This window comes from Acanthaster planci, linkage group LG14, assembly GCF_054643075.1.
Source record: "Acanthaster planci isolate LZ-2023a linkage group LG14, COTS_SCS, whole genome shotgun sequence".
NCBI classification, from domain to species: Eukaryota; Metazoa; Echinodermata; class Asteroidea; order Valvatida; family Acanthasteridae; genus Acanthaster; species Acanthaster planci.
Genome location: NC_141790.1, coordinates 10,244,327 through 10,266,283, shown reverse-complemented (window position 1 = coordinate 10,266,283; position 21,957 = coordinate 10,244,327). Strand labels below are relative to the sequence as shown.

Below are 21,957 nucleotides of genomic sequence, written 5' to 3'. Positions count from 1 at the left end.
AACCGAATACGACTGCGCATGTCGTTAATGCCCTGTTTATTATATAGCGTACTCACAGTTGATAACAGTGATCAAGCTGTCGAAAAGTGACGAACAAGCCCCATATTGGAGAAACCTTGTTTTGTTCTGTATAATTTATTCCAATGACTGAATCACCTAAGATACTTCCTAATTTTGTTTTCAATTTTGCTACTGTTATTATTGTACAACGGTACAGGAAGAACGGCAGGCAAATTTGCGCATGTACATGTGCACGTGGCCTCTACACTGAGAAACACTAATTTGTACAGAACCAAAATCGCAGATATCAAGGGATCTGGTTCATAGGTCGGCCAAGTTTCGGAAATTATCGGCCGCGAGGGATTCCTTCTATTTCTAAAATGACTGGGTATCGGACGATCGTCATATTAGTCGGGATCTTCGGGTCTGGGAGCCAGACGAGCATAGACGAAGGCAAAGGGGCCCAGACACGTATGTTTCCTCCATCACAGCCCACTTTCGAAAACTTCAGGAAAACTTCGAATTCTTTGTTTCGAGCCTTCAAAAATCGCATCAAAACGTAAACAAGTTACCGCTTACTGCGAAAAAAGCTTGGCCCAAAATTATTAGTTTTAACCTCCCTGGTATTTCTCAATTTTATTTTCATAAAACACGTTCGGAAAAGGCCTTATCATACCATAAAAAATATTTTATTTCCTAAAAGTGAAAAAAGACGTAAACTTTCATGAAGTGAAACAGTTGTTTCCCTCGCACGATCTTCCCATGGCCCTCATTACGCATGCAAATGATCCTGAAAACGGGACATGCGCAGTTAATAATTTCCTTCTGAAACTACAGCCAGTGTGGCCGACGTGTTTTTTACGAGAATGTCATTGATCCCCTAAGAAAATTGATTCACGAGCTTTTCGATCACCTATGGTGCGTACACAACCAGAGTACGAGGTTGTTTTGTGTCACATAGCTGGAAAATCCCGCATGGCGCAATATATGTAGGCCCTATACGCTATAAATAGCACAAGCAACCGTGACGTGGCATTTCCATGCAAGGTCTATTCATGGAGGAAAGAACCCTCCTTCCTCGATGGTCTATTGCAATATCGAGAAATATTAACAAATTCGGAGGTACCTATATTGATTTGTTGGTAGACTTACATTTAAAGAATAACATAATAACTACAGTTAAGCGTGAAACGGATTTGGTTAGATGTGCTTGAATCCTTGCAATACACGCACACGTTACTCGAGGCTCCCTCTAATGCTTTCATTCAGTCGCGACAAAATAATGTCACAAGGCCAGTGCCTAGGGTAGCTTCAAACAACTTGTTTTGCGTGTGTATTACCGTACACACGATGGCTGGGGAGGCAACTGCAGCCGGCGCCCTATCAACGGGTAGCCTGGGAAATTATTCCTGAGGTCAGAGAGCAGTTTGGCCGATTCCCAACAAAAAGGGCAAAGGTCGAGACTTGGTTCTTTGTTGGCCTAGACTAAAGGAAAAATTCCTGGAGTGACAGTCAATTTTGATGGCATGACATGCATTATCATGAGTCTAATCGGTTATACTATTTTAAAATAACAAAGAGTGAATTGCAAAACTTGAGGAGAATTCGTCCAAAGGTCCTCTTCAATTATGAAACACGATCTTCTGAACGCTCGAGTCGGTCAAGAAATTGAACCCCACCGCAAACATATCAAACCAATTAAAACAACTGTACATTAAAACTATAAAAGCAACAAAGCAAAAAAAAAGTTAAACAAAAGTACGCAGAAAATACATTGGAAGGGAATTATCATAAAAAATAAAATACCAAAAAGGTTATAAAATTTAAAAAGAGAAGGGAAAGCTCACTCTTAAATATCGTGGAGAGCTACTTCCAAAGATGAATTTAAGATACGTCGAAATGATGGTGCTGTTTTTCACAGACTGATCCATGTTATACACCACACAGAAGTCCCATGACTCAGACATCAGTCTCGAACTTACAAGAACCACCCAAAGCATGTCACATGTTGTTACTGTGGGGCTTGCTTGTTTGTTTCACGCGGATCTCGATTATGCAGATCTCGAGGCGATGCGTCGTCGGTTCACTGACTCGCACACAACAGACCGCAGAGAAAAACGTTTGGGCCACAGATACGTTTGAAACAACGGGCTCTGTGTACTGGTACGGTACGCGGGAAAGCTGAGCGGAACACATGGCTCTCAGGCAGTCAATGTGGCGGGCTACAGGTGTCATGCAGGTGCAAATACACCAACTTAAAAACCGCTTGCACCCACAAACATTTTGTTACAAATTACAACAGGGCGATCAACCTGTTCATTTTAAGAGATCATTTGCACCCACACGATTCTGCCTTCCAGATGCCCCACACTTGCACCCACAGTCACCGTGGTCTGGCGCCGCCACTGTTCTCGTCTTTTTCCATGTAATTATGGAAGCGGTTACCCCTAAAAGCAGGTAAATTGGTCTTAAAAGTTGTATTGCGTGCGGAAGTGACTCAGAACAGAGGGTTAATCCATTCTAGAAAGTCTTTCAAAGTTGTGTCACGTGAGTGATGCATTGTTGGAACTGTTATATGACCATTTCCTCGTTAGCATAAACCTGCAGGATTCCTCAGGAATCATTACGCTCTACCGGTCCTTATGTTACAAGGACATCTGTGTAAGACGTCTGGAGACTACGTACGGGACTGAAACCAGTCTAGCCAAATCTGCACTGTTCTTCAGTTCAACTCCTCTTTCAAAAGTTATTGTCTTCACTCGCTTCGTATAATTATAGTCACCAAGAAATGAATAATATATATCGAGGGGTTTACAAACGTTGTAGGACGATCCAGTGCACAGAGTTCTTGTTTTTCGAGAATTGTACTACTGCGCACCTGTTGCGATGTGAGCATTGAATTAGCAAATGACACTGTCAACAACGACACAAGAAATGTGCAATTTCAAATACAACAAAAACGGAAACCACCTCCACGGTCGTTTGACTCCCATTATCCAAGGACCGACCCAGGACAGATTTTCGGGGTGGGGTGAAGCTTGTTTCGAGGGCCCGAAAAATTTGACATTTTTTGATGTAATCTTTTAATGCCTTTTTTTTGGGGGGGGGTTAAGGCTATGTACAGTTTGGGGCTTTTTACACGCTTTCGAAGGGAAATAATTTGCCCCAAAAAGTTTTTCCTTATTTTACAAAGAAATTGGGGGCGGGTGTTTTTTTGGGGGGGTGGCGATTTGTTTTGCTGCCGGATTACCAAAGCACAAAAATGTCAGTGGTTAAACATCTTTAACGTATCCCAGTCTGCGACTGCCAGACGCCCTTCGGGGGTGAGCGCGATACCGTAAGGATTTCGCAACTTCTGAACGATGCAGCCAAGAAAGTTCCCCTCTCCGTCGTAGGTGTGAATGTGGCCAGTATCCTCGACCGATCCAACCACAGCCACAAAGATTACACCGGAACCGTCGACGCACAGTCCCCGGCAGGAGATCTTTCCAGCGTCGGTAGATGGGTTGATGGTGGCGACAGTTTCTCCGCTCCCTCGGTCGACGATGACCACCTGTCCCTGGTCCCAGTCGCTGACGACCAGGCGGTTTCTGGAATCTATGGCGATGTAGTTGGGTTTCACAGGGACCGACGTCACGACCAACAGAGCCCCGTCTGCTGCGCGGTGCTCCGTCACGATGTTTTGGCTCGCATCGCCGACGAGAACGTTACCGGCAGGTGTGCGGGCAAGGCTCTGAAGATCGACCGGTTTGTCCAGATTGGTACTGACCGGGAGGGCTGTTTGAAAACGGAATTCCTGTTTTCTGTTCGAGAATATCTTCACAGTGCGTGATCGATCCACCACAATGAGTCGTTCTCCAATCATCGAGACATCGTTGGGATCTGTACGATTTAAGAAATCACAGCACTTCGGTAATTAAGGCAAAACAAGTTGCTATAAGGAGAGTCTTGCAGAATCAAAACAAAGATCATATCCTGACTACATAACGACATGTTTTCAATAATTTATGACACAAAAGAACAAACTGAGAAACTTTTAATTTGAATCTTAAAAAGCCATAAATAAGCGAACTCAGATGGAAATGGGAAGTTGTAGGAAACACCCCCGGTTTACCTCTGCAATATTTTAGCCCCTACTCATGAAACAAGACCACGATGGTCATATTGTAGGTACGTGTATTTCACAGTCCCGTGGATCAGCTCGTTGCAAAAAGTGGAGATTTGGTGTCTAACGATCGACATGCGCTGACACAATCATGATTGGCTCGAGACTAATTTCCAAACGTTGGTGCGGATTTTGTACCATCGACGTCACTCCATAAACACACAAAATACTACTTATTAGTCAATAATACACCGCTCTAATTGTATGGGCGGCCAAAAGTGCTAAAACATCACCCTTTGGTTGGTTTGCAATTTTACCTCAACTTCTTCCAAAATGTTGATTTCTCCCACTATTTTCAAAGAGGCTTAATTGCATTTTCATTTGGTATTTAGCAATATCTGCAGTGATTTGATAGCTGCTTTGCATTTTTTACACTTAATTTGTGATTTTTACTTTTGACTTTTTTTTGTCCTTACGGCAAGCCATAGTTCTGGCAGCCACTTTATGAGAAACCAAACTGTGGTGTAATGACACGGAATCTGAAATCAAGCCTCGTCGACCCCTATCTCAGCAAAAAAATAACCTTTTCGAGTCGAATGGCCCCTTCCTATTCACTTTGACCTGAAATGGTCTCGTTTGGCCTGGCAAGGATTGAAAAAATTTAAGTTCAGATCCCGAGTCAGTCTAAACAGACTCGTTGACAACATGAAAATCGTATACATTCGGTCTTCACACTGTTTTAAGATCAATGCGTACATGTACGAATATAGAGGCTTTGCGTGGTTGCCATCTTGCATGGCAGTTCTTTAGCTCCACACGGAAACCGCCTGTGTGTGTACCCTGTGGAACAAAAGCACTGACATGCAAGATGGCAGCCAAGCGAACCCTATTTTAGTAGCTCACACTCGTCTAGCTCAAGGCGTTCGTTGACCTTCCCCAACGGACTCAGCAACACTAGCTTCCGTGACTCGCAATCAGCCACAGCCAAACCACCTGAAGAATGAGCGGCAAGGCCTCGAGCCCAACCAAATTCAAGGGCAAGACGGCCTTGCTCACCAAAGCAGTCGAAGGGCTCCCACATCCAGGTACTGCGTCGAATCAATCGACCTAAGGCTATCTGGGAAGGCGGGTCGGGAACAAACTGCATGAACTCTGGTTGGACGTTGGCAGCAACGAAGTTTTGGCCGGCCATCTCTTCAAGGTCTTTGATGAGGAGAGAGCACACGGACAGGATGTCTCCGTTGGAGGAATTTTCCGCCACATAAGCAGCCGAAGTGACAGCTTTGTGGAGGTTTTCTATCTCAGCTCCTGAATCCTTCACGTACTTGGTGAATCTTTCCCCATGGCACAGATCAGCTTTGGCCAATTCTCCCAGCAGTCTTTCCTCTGCAGCCGTCACCCTTTCTCGAATCTTTGCCGCCTCTTTGCGTATTTCTTCTGCGACATGACTCCTGTTTTCCTTGCCAGCCAGAAACCTCTTGCTCTCATAAGTGTGTTCCGAGCTGATCTTTGTTGCCAGCTTCTGAAGACTTCCTGCGAGTTTTTGCAGAATAGCTCGCTTTGCCTTGGCGACATCCTCAATGCTCTCGTGAGCATGCTGCCTGACAGCGCACGACTCCTCAAAGCACCGTTTGCATATCAGCTCCTCGCAGACGGTACAGTAGAATCGCCTCCACTCCTTGTCGTGGTCTTGGCAGCACGGACCGTACCTTCCGTTCTTCAGCTCCTCGTGACTGACAGTGGTGTGCGTTGAGAGCACCTTGACTCGCTGATGAACCACCCTACAGGACTTACAGAGGTCCATCGGACAATCGAGGCACTGGAAACACGCGGCCCTCCCTTGGTCGCACGACTCGCATTGCGCCTGAGCGTCAGAAGACCCTTGCCCGGGTGCAGTCTCTTCCTTCATGAGGTCCTCCACCAACGACAACAGAGGAAAGTTGGTTCTCAGGTCATCGATGCCCTCGTGCGGCAACACAGTATCCTGTCTGCAAACAGGGCAGCAAATCCTTTTGGAATTTGGGTGAGATCGCGTCATTACGCGCAGACAGTCGCCACAGAAGCTGTGCAAACAATTCAACGTCTTCGGGTTCTTAAACGTTCCTTGGCAAATTGGACACTCCAGATGCTGGCCAATTTTGTTCAGCACAGACGAGCAGTTCTCTTCCATTCTGTTTAATTAACAGCTGGGGATAAAGGGAAGGTAGAAACTGTTAAGGAAATCAAGATTTGAATTGAAAAAAACGATACTCATACAATAAACCTAGAGCCATTATATTGTTGGCAGTGTTCGTCAAGCAATCTACAAGTACATCTACAATGCACATGGAAAACTAGTCATGTAGAATTTTATGACAAGAGTTGAATAGGCCTATTTGTCATTAACTCAGATTCAATAAGAACACCTTCGGACAAGACTAAGAATATTTTCAGCCAGCAATTTAATATCTCCGAATCGGAGGGCAAAATACGCTCAGAATTATTAGACTTATAGTATGCCCCATCCAGTGACGACCCATATCTTGCCTACAAACACCTCCCAACGATCTATTCATACGAATAGTAAGCCTACAGAATCCAATATAACAAAATTTCAACATGTTTTCGACCTTTGGAGGTTTCAGGACGGTAGGCTGCCTAGTAACGCCGGTCACCGCCAACGCACAAAGTAAGTCTATTTTACTATACATGCGCGCACATTGCACAGACTCAGTGACCATACTTGCCTGGACTTGGAAAAAATAAGGCTAACTTCAAGCAGATTTCTGGCCTGGTTATGGCCGCCGCAAGCTGCCCCAGAGAATTGCTCGACCATAATAATCTCGGCTTTCAAACAGCAACCACCGACACGTCCGAAAGTACCAACTAAACAAGGATTCTATGTGGTACAGATAAATGCACAGCTGTGAACAGACCTGAGTCACGGCCATGTTCGACGCACGATGGAGGTTGGGAAGGTATGGCCGGCCGTATGTACAAATTAAGCAAATAAATAATTTGAATAGAGTTTCCAGGCTCGCCAAACAGCTATCAATACAGGAAATGATAAATATCTCTATATCACTTCATGAAAATACCTCCATTGCTGATACTAATGGGAGAATGTGTAGTTCGAGGCAAAACCTGTTATAAACCGGGGCGGACATTCAGCAAATTTTGGCCGCCCATATTCAAGATCAAGGGGCTTCCTGATGTCGAAATGGTAGAGGGACTTTCCCGACGAGCTCTCGGTCAGAGCTGGCACACGACAGGTTCACTGTTACGTTGCTGGTGTGCATGTACATGTACCATGAAATCTGGTCAGAATGAAGCACAGGCTCGACTAACCGTTTTGCGCACGATCCACGCGGGGAGGTCCAGCTTTGCTGGTGGGGAATTCAGAAGCAAATGCCGTTTGATGTTGGGGGGGGGGATGTGACCCGCTCTGCAAAAAAAAAATATTAAGGGCTGCTCTGTTCTATGTGGAGAGGGGAAAAATGTTAACGGTGTGATTTTTACTTCTTGGTTTATTGGCTTCTATTATATCAATACTTTCATAGTTTATTTCCAGAAATATTATTATTGATGAATACAGATGAAAAGACGAACGGTTTGTGTCCTTTTGCGCGACTTTTTGTCAAGTTTGCGAAAGAAAACCCTCAGCATTACGCCTTCACAGTGTAGGACATGATTATGTGAAAATCAGTATGTTAAAGCTTATAATGTGACCAATTCAAAAGTATAGGCTAAGTAACTCATTTAAAAAAAAAGTCCCAAAATACCCATTTAGGTGGAGCCGGTCACAAATGTCAAAAGTCTACTCACACCCCAACATTCTTGTTTATATTTCGTGGTATTATTTTCTTATAGGTTTTGATGTAAATATTTGATAAATAAATATACTGATTGTACTACAAAAGGGAAAAAGTGGGGTTAAAATCCGTGGAGGGGAATATTATCCCTCCTCCCCTCAACTGGATGAGCCACTGCCAAGGAGATCGGTTTTTCAGGGAGTTTTTTTTTCTTACCACACCGTTCGATTACAATCGCGCAACCCATCAACAGAGAAATCAAATGGCGCGCCGTTGGGCAAGGTTTTCACAACAAAATTAATGTGACCCCAAGAAGCCTCCTATGTGAAGAAACTCTCTCATAAGGCCACAATAGTGGGATGCCCCCATCCCCCAAAAAGGGAAGCTAGAAAGTGGGGCCAAGGGGAAAAATGGGAAAGTGGAAGCCTCAATAACTGACTACAACAACATTTGGTAGTCAACAATTGAGCGCCATATTTTTCTCCGGTCGTGGTAGGTACCAGCGCCCGTGTGCTCGCGGTCTTTCGGTCTGTACTTTGGTTCAGACCGAAAGACCGCGAGCACACGGGCGCTGGGGTGAGTTGCACACAACAATTACCATGAAGGGCACCTACTGTTCACCTACTCAGCGAGAGGGAGGGGTTACAAGCTTTTACCCACGGACGTATATAAAAAAAACCTGGACTTGCAACGCCTTTGTATGAAAAAGAAGCCAACCAGCGGCCATTTTACCGAGCCGAATACAAAGGCGTGGGTTGGCTCCCTACTATTGACGTCAGGAAGAACAAAGGCGGGCATTACCAGGAAAGCTTTGTATTCGGCTCGGTAAAATGGCTGCGAGTGGATTCAATGACTCTATAAGCTGATTAAGGGCATTGCGAGTCCAGATTTTATTATACACGTCCGTGCTTTTAACCCGGTCTCCAGATCTTCAGTGGATACATGTGGCAGTTCTCCTGTTCAAGTATCGCATTCCAACTTCTAAAGATGGCAACAGTGTCCGACAGAGAAGACACAAAACAGTTTTTTCTCTACAGCCCAAAACATTAAAATAATGTAATTTAGTAATGACTGAAAACCCTATGATCAACAAATTGGGTTCAATCCAGCACCTGATAAAAACACCTCAGGAAACTATTCGTTACTCAAAAAACAACTGTTTAAAATAAAGGCAGTATTGCAATGCCCACTAAGAATAATTTTAATTATCTTCCAAGCAGAATGTTCTCAGGTGAATATTTTCGTCATCATCTGTATATTTATCAATAGCTGTTTGATAAACTAGCAGCCACTTTTTATAAGATTTGAGAAACAGAAGTCGAGGAAAAGAGGACACTTTGGCACAAATTTATCTCCAAGAAATCAAACAGCCACAGATACAAAATTGTCATGGTTGAGGTTATCAAGTCAAGAGCTCTTGACATCCATGTATTTTGAGCTGATAGGATGCTGTGGTGTTAAAAGAACTGGTATTTTACCCTGCCTTGACCAATGGATAAAACAGAACTTAGCTCACCCAAGAGGTAAAAGTATTCTCGATTGGGAATGCAGAAAACATGGCCGCACTCTTAAAGAAACTTGGTTGTTGAGGATTTTTGAGACACCTTGAACAGAGGTCTCAAGAATCACTAGACTCACTCCTCTCGCACTATCACTTTAATGGTTGCAATGACACCCACAAAAACAGTATGAAAAATTAATTAACCTACCAGTAAAGTCGCAACCATTCTAACGGTTGTAGTTCTCTAATAAAAAGATTGTCAAGGTAAACTGATGTCCAACTTCACCAAGTGTAAATGCCTCCTCTAATTTATCAAAAGTGCTCCATATTCCTTCATGTAAACAGAACTGAGCTTAAAAAATCAATATCCAGTGACACCAAATCTGTATCAATCAACAAATTCCCGACTTGCCAACCTTGACTCCATCTTTTGATGACTCTGTAGTCTAATCCTAACCACCCCGTATTCCTCAAAATCCAACACAACATTTTGGATGACCCTGTAGGAGTCGGGACTACCAAAAATGGACTGTCCCCTCTCCAACGCCTTACAATTGGGACTGGCCCTGGTCTTAGTGAGGTGCAAAACAGTGCCTTGGGAAGCATTTCGGAAGATAGGGGGGAGAGGGGAGGGGTAGAGATCCATCACTATTACTCCGTCTTTGCTTGCTGCTTCTTGACAAACTCCTCGGTTCGTTTCCAGTACCACAGGACCTGGAACGCAACCAGGGCATTGGCGGCGGTGGCAATGATGTAGGTCCACGTCATCATGGCGTCACCTGTCTCCTGGATGGTGGTGAAGATGCGTGCCACGCTGCCCAGGGTGAGCAGGAAGACGGTGACGGCGGAGAGCTGGCCCGTGTGACCATTGTTGTAGTTGGTCTGGGCTTGGATCAGCTGTGAGCAAGATGCAATAGACTGTGTTCATGAGTCGGCCATCTTGTATTGAAAGCTAGGTTATCTTATCATTTTCAGGACCTGACAGCAAAAGCAACAGCAATGAAACAAAAGTTCATTACAAATGAATGCCAGTCTTTCATATTGAATAATTCAAAATTTGTGATAACGTGTATGTAAAAGTTTTAAGCCACATTAACTGAAAGTGAGGATTGGAATCTAAAATAGTCTGGTACCATCTCATTTACAGGATTACATAGAATGTAATAGATTCAGGGAACACGATCAAAAATGGCTTCGTCACAAATATGGTCTTTTAACACTCAATTAAACGGCAATGGTAGTGAACCTTTATTTCCGCAGTTAGTCAATAATATGGACAAACTGGTACATTTCAGTCTGATGAGGGGGCCATCGGGGAGATATAGACCAGCAGCTGGCCCATGAGGCCGTTGCTGTAGTTGATCTGAGCTTCCATCAACTGTGAGCAAGATGCAAAGCCTTACTTCTGAGACACTTGATGGTTGCAACCACACCAGCCCTTTGCCACTGTTTGTGCCTCTTCAAACATGTGAACATGTAAACCGTAGAAAATGAACAGGTCTTTTATTTCCAAATGTCATCTTTGTGTCTGGCCCTACGGGGATCCAGAATAATGGTCAAATGCTTTTCTGCTCAAACCAAATGGCAAAAAAGCCTTTAGGCCTGGGCATCACGTAATGCAATGTGTTGCTTCCCTGGAAGAAAATGGAGCTGCATTAAGCAGGCGGTCCTCTTCTTTGAAGGTTAAATTGATTCACCCCAACACTCCAGGGTATGGCTCCTAGAAACCCTGCTCAAACCCATCAAATTGCATAATACTGTCTACATGGCTTGCCTGCCCTGTGTAACAAGATCAATCAGGTCAACTCTCCCCACGGCCAAACAGCCTGGGAGTCTGTGGTTGCCAGTCACCACAAGATGCAACAGGTCAACTCTTCCCAAGGTCAACCAGCCTGGGAGTCTGTGGTTGCCAGTCACCACAAGATGCAACAGGTCAACTCTCCCCAAGGTCAAACAGCCTAGGGGCTCTGTGGTTGCCAGTCACCACAAGATGCAACAGGTCAACTCTCCCCAAGGCCAACCAACCAGGGAGTCTGTGGTTGCCGGTTACCACAAGATCCAACAGGTCAACTCGTCCCACGGCCAAACAGCCTGGAAGTCTGTGGTTGCAAGTCACCACAAGATCCAACAGGTCAACTCTCCCAACGGCCAACCAGCCTGGGAGTCTGTGGTTGCAAGTCACCACAAGATCCAACAGGTCAACTCTCCCCACGGCCAACCAGCCTGGGAGTCTGTGGTTGCAAGTCACCACAAGATGCAACAGGTCAACTCTCCCCAAGGTCAACCAGCCTGGGAGCTCTGTGGTTGCCAGTCACCACAAGATCCAACAGTGGTATTGTTCGATGGGACTACTGTAGCTCCCATTGTCTCAACATGGCCAGTTTATTTGGCTGCTGTTGATTGCTCGGTGCATCAAAGTGCATCTGACTTTTTCACCTGATGGACTGTGGTGCATGTGACAGGGTTAGAGTTAAACTCAAGTCTGAACCACAAACGGGAGGCACAGCTGAAGTTTAGAAAACTCAAGAACAGCTGAGATCATGAACTGGGCAAACTACAAATGCCCATATTTGCATAAGTCTTGGTCCTTTCCCCTTACCCGCTGAGCACCCACCGACAATACAGACCTTACTGAGGACGACGATGGGCATGTTGGTCGCTTGCATGGCTGATAGTATACTCAGGGGCGTGGCGCCAGATAGCAGGACCAACATGATGGCCAAGTAGCCCGAGACGTACAGGATTGCTTGAAGGGTCTGCTCCTTATACCAGAAGCAGAGGGTAGCTATGGTAGTAGTCTGGACGGCCATAAATAGCGCCTCACCCCATGCCCTGTAATTGGACACAAAGAGTAAGGTTGAGCGCCATCTACGGTTAACCCTAAATGGGTTGAATCCGCCCAACCTTAAAATTTGTTTTGATATTGCTGCAGTGCATTTTTTTTCACAAGCCGAGCCCTTAAAAGTTTTCAGTAACTTTTTGTGGTCATTTTGACTTTGTGAAAATCAAACATAATGCAGGGCAGGAAATTCGCTCTTAAAAGGGCAAGGGAATTTCTCATATGTAAAGAGCACTTGTACTAGAAAATCAACTTGTCTATGGGGACATTTCAATGGGCATTGAGGCAAAGACCAGGGGCATCAAGGCAATGGCCTCCGATGCCTCCGTGAAGTTCCTGCCCTGATAACGGTTCTCATGCAGTACCCCTTTTTCTAGGAGAGGTAAGCAAACATTTATGCTTTTCCACTGCTGTGCTCAGTGCAGGCTGGCATGCATGTGGCCTTGAACTTCAAATGACCAAATCAAAATGAAAAGTACATGTCAAATTGAGTTGAAGCTTCACATTTGTATTGATCAGTCTAGAGTATTACCATATATGGGTATAGTGACCTTTCCTACCGATACAGCAATTTTTGCCCAAATTCAAGTTTGCAACGACAAATTTTACATCCCATTGGTACAAACCATTTTAATTCGCAATTTTAACTCGCAAAAGGGTTAGGCTATTTGATCCATGGAGAAATGGAAGAAACGGACCGTGAACTGATTATCTCACATGCAGTTTTCAACAGGCCATAGGTGGGGCGACAGATTTGATGTACATGCAAATAAAGTGTCTGTATATAGGCCTACTGCTTTATGCAGCTCAAAAAGACAAGCCCATCTGAAAAACCCAGACTTCGCTTACGAGAAAGGGAAGGAATTAGCCACGGAGTAGGCCCAGGTAAACGAGATGGCCGTGAGTTCAAAGGTCACTGCTGCCACATTGATGCCGTGACCGCTCTTGGACATGACGATCTTGACGATCTGTGGCAGTTTCACTGAACGGAGGAAGCAAGACAAAAAATGTGGACTTAACACAAGAAACGTACAGTGCACGTGGTGGCCAACTCACGGATCCATGGCCAAGATGATGTCACTGGGTCTGTCAGTGACAGCATTGAGTTTTGAGGGCACAGGTCTGTGCAGACAGGCCTGTTGTCAAGGAAGGATGAGGCAAGTCCCTCTGGATCCCCTGGTGAGCAGCTGCCCCCCATTGGCAAACACCATGAGCATCACAATGATCTTTTGTTTTTGTTACACTGTACAGTGTACAAACCCCCTCCCATAAGCTGATACTGTGGCCACACCCAATACCTGAAGCCAGCAATGGGGCCGTGCACAGATCACATCCAGCAGAATGTGTATCACAGCCATGACAGAAGCTATACGCCCTGATGAGAACAGAGAACATTTCAACTGAAAACTTTCGACTATGTCCAGTTTTCTGCTGCCCACATCCATCAGAAATGATTTGCCATTTCATCTTTGACACACAAAAAAACTAACATCCAATACACGTACTGTGTGTTGCTGACATGCATGCACACATCCTTCATGGTGGTTGCCACCTGCTATGGCTATACTGGACCACAGCTGGGCCAAGCCCAACTGCAGCATGATAGTTGGGGCCGTCCTGACCCACAGCACAGTTGGGGCTGATGCTATATGTACATGTACGCTTGGACGGTATTTTGATATTACTGAATAGAGCATTTGTTTTTTTCAGTACTGTAAAATACCAACTGGTGATCCATAAACCAGCAAATACCATATGGAATTTGGATACAGAGGTATTCTTGCTGATATGGTTTGAAAATGAAGGAAAACCATCATGTTATCATATTTCTCTCCATTCTTTGTGGTATAAAGTCACCCAAGATCATGTCTGCATTGTCACTCGGACTTGGTAACATGAAACTTGAGCAACTGCCAACCCACCAGTCAAAAGCCTTTGAAGTTTTATTGTCCACACTGCCATTGCATCTGTGGTCAAGGTGAGGCTTTTAGAGTCCGACTGGGAGTCAGAAATAGTTGTTGTCATTCTCAGTGAACGTCGCTCATTATTTTTAATGAAACACACTTGGTACCCTCTTCAAAGAATATCACAACATTAGCGCATATGGCTGGTATTCTTATCACGAATACCGTCCAAGCCTAACCGAAGCCACAATTGGGACGTAACAAGGCCCTGCAATCTTACCCATGACGGATCCAAGGATGATACCAAACCCAAGCCCTTTGCTGACTGCAATCTTCAGGCATGGTACTGTAGAAAAACAGAAAGAACACCTCTATTCTCAACAGTGTATCAATGCACAGGTCTGTTCAACATACATTGTACAAAGCTGGGAGCTTCAAACAGCCTCATTAACCCTAAACCCCCAAGGGTTGCTGGCCCTAACCTTCCCCATTCACACAAAATTAAACACCCATATGGGACCTTGTGCACAGAGGCTGTTGGATTTTGTTTCTCTGAGGTACGCCAAACTCAATGCAAAAGCCAGCTGTTATGGGCCTACCAGACCTATCCCCACAGAATTAGACACTTAGACACTGGTTGGGCAAGGTTAGGGTTAAAGACAAGTGACCTTGGAAGACTGAATCTGCTTCACACTCGTTACTTGTATACATAGCGTTAACACACTCTCCACAGTCTTGAATCGGTGACTATTGAGGCCCCTTTGTCATCTAGTTGCACCTCATTAATTAGAGCACCGTCAGTACATTCCGGTCGTAAACACATAAAAACAACGCTTTGTTCTTCATTATTTTCATTCCTGATAGTACAAGTTTCCAGTTAAAACAAGGCATGTACATGTAATTGGTGCAGGATCTCTTATCAACAAGGTTTGATAGTATTTGATAAAGTGAAGCGCCCTCGTTGCAGGTACATACATGTAACATACTTGTATTGGTGGACCACCATTCTACAACCTGGCTCACCAGGCTGGTACAATGTTGGCAATTTCGATACTTGACAAGTCTCCTCCCCTGACGCTATACAGTGCCTAAAGTGATTCATAGAGCAAATTCAGCTCGCAGAAACCTTTGGTAAGCTCTGGCACTGACTGGTACGGTAATTTGTGGGATGGCGGGCAGTGAACAATGTGATGCCTGCATATGTCCACTTGTATACTAGTGTCAGTTTTCAGAGAACAGCTAAAATTAAGCCTTCTGCCTGCCCTGGTTAGGGGACAGTGAGTCACATTTCCAAAACAATCTTCCAAATAACAATGTTATAGTAAAGTCAAGTTAAGGTTTGGGCATGTTTGAGAACTTGCTTTTCAAAGTTCAAGGGTAGCCTAGCTGAGGTTTTCATTAACCTTAACAGCCCCGACTCCTCCAATTGCAATGATTTTACATACACTACATGTATGTACAACTTGGAGTTATGTGTAGGATTAATATGGAACTCAGTTAATCATGGTAAGTGCCTTTCTTGATACATTTTACTCCAGACTGAAAAGCAATAATAGACAAATACATGCAGTCCTCCACAAAAGGCTACAGTGTATTTTATTCCAACCAAAAACACAGCTTGAACTTGAAATATCATGACCCGATGACGACTGCCACGCCAGGCACATATTAAATTTGGCTTTAGTTATTGGCCTCCAAAGTCATGAAAGTGGATTAAACAAACAGTTTCACGGAGTTCAAGGTCATCTGGCCATGGAGGTCAAGTCCACATCATGATGATGATAATTTACATGTAGAAATGTGTAGATCTATCATTCTTCATTACAATTCAGTGGTCCCTGGACCCCGCCCGTTTGACATGCTTGACTGACTGTGTTAATCGTTGATCATGATATATTACGCGTATCGCTTTCCTTGCTAATGCTAGTTAGGCAGAGCTACACGTAGGCCTAGGCCTATTGCTACTGCTACTTTGCTAGCACTGCACTGGCCAATGCAGCTAGCAAATACCGCAGTAGGCCCTAGTACTACTACTAGAGTGCGCATGCTGGTTGACTTTCTTTAACGTTCATATGGAGCCTTTGACAGTTTCCAGTTACAGGAAACATTCAATCGATTGACAGAGAAAATCCTTACCGTCGAAAATATTGAACTTCTCGAAGAATTCCACGAAGCATTCCTCAGGGAGTAGAAGCATAACAAGCCACGAAAACAACCCGCTATGATCGTCAGCTGCCATGTTGCCGCTAAGTGCTATAAATAGATCAGACTTGCTCCCAGTACTACGCGGTTCCGGATCCCTGGCTTAGATCACATCTGGGCACGAGACCAGCATATTGTTGAATAATGTTTAACTCGGCGTGTGATACAAGATTTAACCTAGACACTAACCATTTCTCCTGGATTCGGAAATGCTTCCTCTCGTGGGTGGACGTAAAGGCATTTTTATTCCTCCAAGCAGTTTGATGTAACCCCCAGACTGGGGTAAGTCTACTGCCGAAGGTAGTTCAGTAGACAGGCCCCGGTACGGTCCAGGGCAAAGTATTATTACTCTTATTATTATTATTTATTCGGCCTTCAACAAGACAATGACAGCAAAAACAAGTGATAAAAGAAGTAAGACGAGTTAAAAGGAAAAAAACAAAAAAACAAAAACAAGACATAACCCCAACCAAGTCGGCCCGGAATGACAAAAGTATAATAAAACACTGTGACCCAAGGGCTGGCAAAACATAACTTTTCATTGAGCTGAAAATTTGAAAGCCATCCTACATGTAGGCTTAAAATGGAATAATGAGGCAGGACACATGGTTATATTCTTATTTCCCGTTGATAACATTGAAGTTTAACAATTAATTTGGGATGACTGTGTATCGGGGAATAACTCAATACCAAGCACAGCTTTGACCATTCATCAAACATGTCAAAGTGACAACAAAATAACACTGGAGTATTTTTGACAAATGCAAGGTTGCAAGTTTTTCGGATTCATCATTAATTCAATTTGCTCCTGACATAACAGGTGATTGAAATCTCCAAGAAACAAATATGATGCCCTGCCTTAAACTTCGATGAATTTGAGCGCACTCCCCATCATCCTATTTTTATAGATTGACGGTTTGAAGTTGAAACTTGGCAGACTTAACACAAGGGTTATGTGTACTGAAACAGGCTTACTCTAAGACCAGGCACGTAGGATTCCATGGAATGAAATGTGCATACAATTTTGCATGTAACTTCTAATAAATGGAAAAAGTGAAGCAAATCTGTGAATTTGTAGCTGGAATATTTGATCTTAGTAAAACACAGGAAAAAAAGAGAGAAAAAAAGAAACTGGCTTTCATGTTCACCTTTCGCATCAAGTATGAACTGCCCTGGAAATTTTGCTAATCACACCTTTTTCTTTTCAATTTCTTTGTCAAACATAAAGCCAATTTTAATACCATGCAAAAACTTTGCTAAGCTTGTAGGCTGATGTGTAAATTCACTGCTTCAGAGCTGCATGAATTTGGGCCTTGTGATATCATGGTTGAAAAATATTTCCAAGTTAAATTTGAGTCGTTTTCTTCCAAACAATTTGATAAAATAATGACTGTGAAAATCTGTGAAAGTATCTCAAGGGCATTCACACATCAGTGCACTTCCCACCAATAACTTTTCCTTTGTCACTTACACATACACGTAAGCTCTTCAATAACCAGCATTGAAACTTTGAAAAAAAAAGGAAAAAGAAAAGAAAAGAAGAGGAAATGATCTTTTGGAGTTTGTGGTGATACATATTCAGAAATGAAGTTCTTTTTTTCTTTTGTGAAGATTTTACTAGTAAGACCTAAAAGTGGATTCAAACAGTTTTCACGTTGGAAGTGTATGCCGGTACAACATGTGAAGGATGAGGGCTCTGTATGATCAGAAGTGTGCGGGGGAGTTCAATTCCCTTCAGGTGGCTCAGGACACTTTGCTTGCTTGAAAATACCAGGGTGCGATTCTCAGACATGGCCGGCTTTTTCTTCTTGTGAAGTTTGCGGTGTTTCTTGAGGGAGAGCTTGCTCACAAAGCCCTTGCCGCAATCACCGCAGGTGTGCCACTTGTCTCTGGAGTGGCCCTTGATGTGACGTGACAGATTGGACTTTCCGACAATCCGCTTGCCACAGATGTCGCACATGTACGACTTCCTGAAGAGTGGCTGGTGCTGGCTTCCGCTGCTGTCGGGCGTGGTTCCTTGTTCTTTGTGTTTTCTCTCGTGCATCTTGGCGACGTATCTCTGAGAGAAACCCCTGCCGCAGAATTGGCAGGCGAAAGGTTTGGTGGTGGTGTGGCTCAGTTTGTGACGCATCAGGCTGTAACTGTGGCCAAAATGTTTCTCGCACTGGTCACAGCGGTATCGCCCGTCAACAAGCTGCACTTTCTGTTGCGGCGGACGATCACTTGGCGGCGGACTGCAGGATTTTTTACGATGGAGGCGCAGACTGGCCTGATAGGCGAAAGCTTTCCCACAAATGCAGCAGACAAAGGATTTGATTTTGGTGTGCTTGGCCTGGTGTTCCACAAGATGCCGTTTCTGGGTGAATCGCCTGTTGCAGATGTCGCATCCAAAAGGTCTCACTCTCAAGTGTATGCGCCGGTGACGGATCAAGTCGTATTTTTTGCCAAAATCTTTGTTGCAGAAGTCACAGACGTAGCGCATACCAACCTCCAGCATTCTTCTGAAAGATGAGTAATCGATGGGCTCACTTGCTGCTGGAGTCTCGGTTGCTCTGTTACAGGAGAACGGCTGGTCGTCTTGGCTCGGCAATAAAATGCTATTCCACTCTGAACCTTTGCTCAGAATATCCATCAAGACCGTAGCTGCATCGGTTTGAGCTCCTTGGCTGTCGTTCGAAGGACACTCCTGCTGGCTATATGCTGACTGGTTCAAAATGTCTAGAAAGGCTTCCCCAGCCTCGGTTTGTGTTGATTTTTCGTCACTGGTGGACAGGTGCTCAACGCTGTTGGTGGCAGCTGTCTGCTCAGGTACGGATGGATCTTTACTCTGTGCGGTTTTCTGAGGATAAATTTCATGGACTTTCCTGCGATGTCTCATCAGCGAATTCTTCTGGGCAAAGTCGTGTCCGCAAACCTCGCAGTTGAACCTCCTTTCTTTGGTGTGGGTGACTCGGTGGGTCACCAGGTGAGACTTCTGCGTGAACCGCCTGCCACAAACCTCACATGGATAAGGTTTCTCCTTGGTGTGTATCCGCCGGTGGCGAGCAATTTCACTTCGCTGGATGAAAGCCTTGCCACAGAAATCACAGACATAGTGATCTCCATCCGTACTAGTTTGAAGGAACATAGAGAAGTCAGGGCCAAAGCTCTGGGTCAAAGCATCGTGGAGTGTGTCACGAGTTGGACTCAACGTCTGTTCCATTGGCTGGGACGACTTGGTTTGTTTCAGTAAACTGTCCCAGTAGGAGGCCTGGTCCAGGACAGTTGTCTCAAAAGCAACTGGACGTTTGCCAGTGTGACTAGGCTGTGGTTCAGGGGGCGTGTCAGAAATCTCCAAAACGGGACACTGACTGCAAGCTTTCTTGTGATTCACAAGGCTGTTCCTGTGGGCGAAGGTCTGACCGCATCCATCACACAGAAATGGCCGGACCCTCGTGTGGGTGCGAACGTGATCCTCAAGGTGATGCTTCCGCGAGAAGCACTGCTTGCAAATGCTACAGGTAAACGGCTTCTCCTTCTTGTGGATCCTTTCATGGCGGACGAGATCACAAGTCTGGGCAAACATCTTGTTGCAAGTGCCGCACTTGTACGGCCGCACATCAGCGTGCCTCCTTTTGGCGTGGCGCACCATGATGGATAGCTTGGCAAACGTCTTACCGCAAGTGTCGCAAACATGGGGCGTTTTCTCGCTGTAGCTTGTTGTAACTGTGGTACAGTCGTGCGCCCGCTTCTGATGTCTGAAAAGACAGCTCTTCTCCACGAATGTTTGCCCACACTTGTCACACAAGAACGGCTTCCCCTTGCTTTGCACCAGGGAGTAGCAGTGCTCGCGGATGACACCAACTCCGGGCTTCTCTCTGGCGTGCACCTGCATATGTCGCTTCAGATTGGTTGATCGTTTGAACGCCTTGCCGCAGAGCAGGCATGCGTTGTGGGCGCTATCTCTCCTTTCATGCCATTGGTGTGCGACGCAGAACATCTGAAAGGAAGGTCGGCCGCAGATGAAACAGTCCCGCCTTTTCTTCTTGGGGTGTTGCACCGTGTTTGCATCAGTTCTGCTTGAGGAACTCATTGTGAGGTCTGATTTACATACATAAATGCACAAACAAGTGGCCGTGGAAGGACTGGTTTAAAAGTATGAGTCAGTCTAGACACATAAACTAGTGAAATCACAACTTGGATGAAGGTTCTCCAAAATGAGAGTGTTATTTCAAATAGTACACAGTACCAATTCCTCAAAAACGAGAGTTGTGCTTGCTCATGAAGTCACAAAGTTTTGGGAACATTGGGGCCAGTCTTCCCAAGCACATACGTTGGTTTGATCTCATCTGAAGACTTAGTTGATCTCTGTGGTAACAGAACTGTTGACAAAGAAAAACAGAAAAGATATGACATACATGTGCATGCTGCAAAGGAATGCATTCGTTTATGACGGACTCCAGATGGTTAAAACTTTGATGTTGTGCCACTCAACTTTGGTTTGCACGACACATGCACAAACTGTAGTAAACTTGTTTTAACGCCCTATACATGTACATTGCACTGCTGCCCAGTTGCTCCGTGTGATTGGTCAATTCTGAGAGAAATCTCCGACTTTACTTTCCTATTTTGAAGAAATTTTTCACAACTGTGAATTAGAAAGAGAAGGCTTTTAGCTATGAATCATCCATCAGTTGTGCACGAAGCAAGATCTACTGATCAGCACGTTGGACGTGATCAGTTGATCTGCACAATTGCGTGATCTTTGCAAGATCAGTCAACCTTAGCTTTACCTTAGTGCATCATGCATGATATTTTGACAATTTTGCGAAATAAAGGGAAGAGTTCGATACACGGAAGCCAGTAATTCTTCCCTACAGTGACTTAATAGCCATCAGAAAACAAAAACATGTCCAGAAAAGTTCAATTTAGGAGGGAAAGCACCCCGTCGTTTACCGTGACTGAGAAAACACTCAGAGGGTTTCAGACCAGTCTCATAGGATTTGTGTACAGGGCGTCAAGTGGCGTCCAAATATGGAACACTTTCCGAAATAAGCCTTATCGCTCATACCACATGGGTGAAAGGCAATGTGGTAAGGAAAAACAGTCATGTTTGATCCCGTTTCCTATGCCTTCCAAGCATTGTTCCTCCTTTTTAATAGCTCCAGTATGTCTATAAAAGCGGCGATAAGGCTTAGGCCCTAGACCCTAATCTGAGAAGTCACTTTTCAGCCTGTCACACTTACACTAGTTACAGTTTGTTGGGAGTAATTGGGCTATGACCTTTATAAACCCATTTCTTTCCAGTGCCTGTCAAGCTCAATCTAAGTTAAAAGGAGTTGGTATTTTTGGCATTTTTAACGTAGGGCGGTGGAGACTATTTAAATCATTGATGACTCTTTGTCATGTTTGTGAGAAGAAGTCCTATCTACATGGTGAAGGATTGTTTCAAAAGCATGAAATGGTGAAATAGGGAAGTACTGGAATGTCCAACTTTAACGGTGTAAAATATCGACAAATATAAACGAATTAAGACGGCTTTACCGACGATAATCAAGGCCGAACTTGAACGATCTCTCGAGCACACATGTACATGTATACTGCTGGGGATCCGGGAGTGCTGGTGCTGCCTTTGC

General features: G+C 44.6%; 3 protein-coding genes across 3 annotated transcripts; all 3 read right to left on the bottom strand.

Moving 5' to 3' along the window:
- Window positions 1-105: 105 nt before the first annotated feature.
- On the bottom strand, window positions 106-7,504 carry LOC110981001 (transcription intermediary factor 1-alpha-like). Its single transcript, XM_022238120.2, has 3 exons — window positions 6,832-7,504; window positions 5,009-6,291; window positions 106-3,882 (listed from the first exon to the last, which is right to left on the bottom strand). Exons 2-3 carry the CDS (start codon window positions 6,273-6,275, stop codon window positions 3,266-3,268), a joined length of 1,884 nt encoding a protein of 627 aa, XP_022093812.2. The 5' UTR covers window positions 6,276-6,291; window positions 6,832-7,504; the 3' UTR covers window positions 106-3,265.
- Window positions 7,505-7,918: 414 nt separating this feature from the next.
- mpdu1 (mannose-P-dolichol utilization defect 1) lies at window positions 7,919-16,476 on the bottom strand. The gene is made up of 5 exons (XM_022238109.2): window positions 16,277-16,476; window positions 14,421-14,486; window positions 13,086-13,218; window positions 12,025-12,229; window positions 7,919-10,294 (listed from the first exon to the last, which is right to left on the bottom strand). Exons 1-5 carry the CDS (start codon window positions 16,377-16,379, stop codon window positions 10,049-10,051), a joined length of 753 nt encoding a protein of 250 aa, XP_022093801.2. The 5' UTR covers window positions 16,380-16,476; the 3' UTR covers window positions 7,919-10,048.
- Window positions 16,477-16,684: 208 nt separating this feature from the next.
- On the bottom strand, window positions 16,685-21,954 carry LOC110980991 (uncharacterized). The gene is made up of 2 exons (XM_022238108.2): window positions 21,866-21,954; window positions 16,685-20,703 (listed from the first exon to the last, which is right to left on the bottom strand). Exon 2 carries the CDS (start codon window positions 20,412-20,414, stop codon window positions 17,982-17,984), a length of 2,433 nt encoding a protein of 810 aa, XP_022093800.2. The 5' UTR covers window positions 20,415-20,703; window positions 21,866-21,954; the 3' UTR covers window positions 16,685-17,981.
- Between the last annotated feature and the right edge of the window lie 3 nt (window positions 21,955-21,957).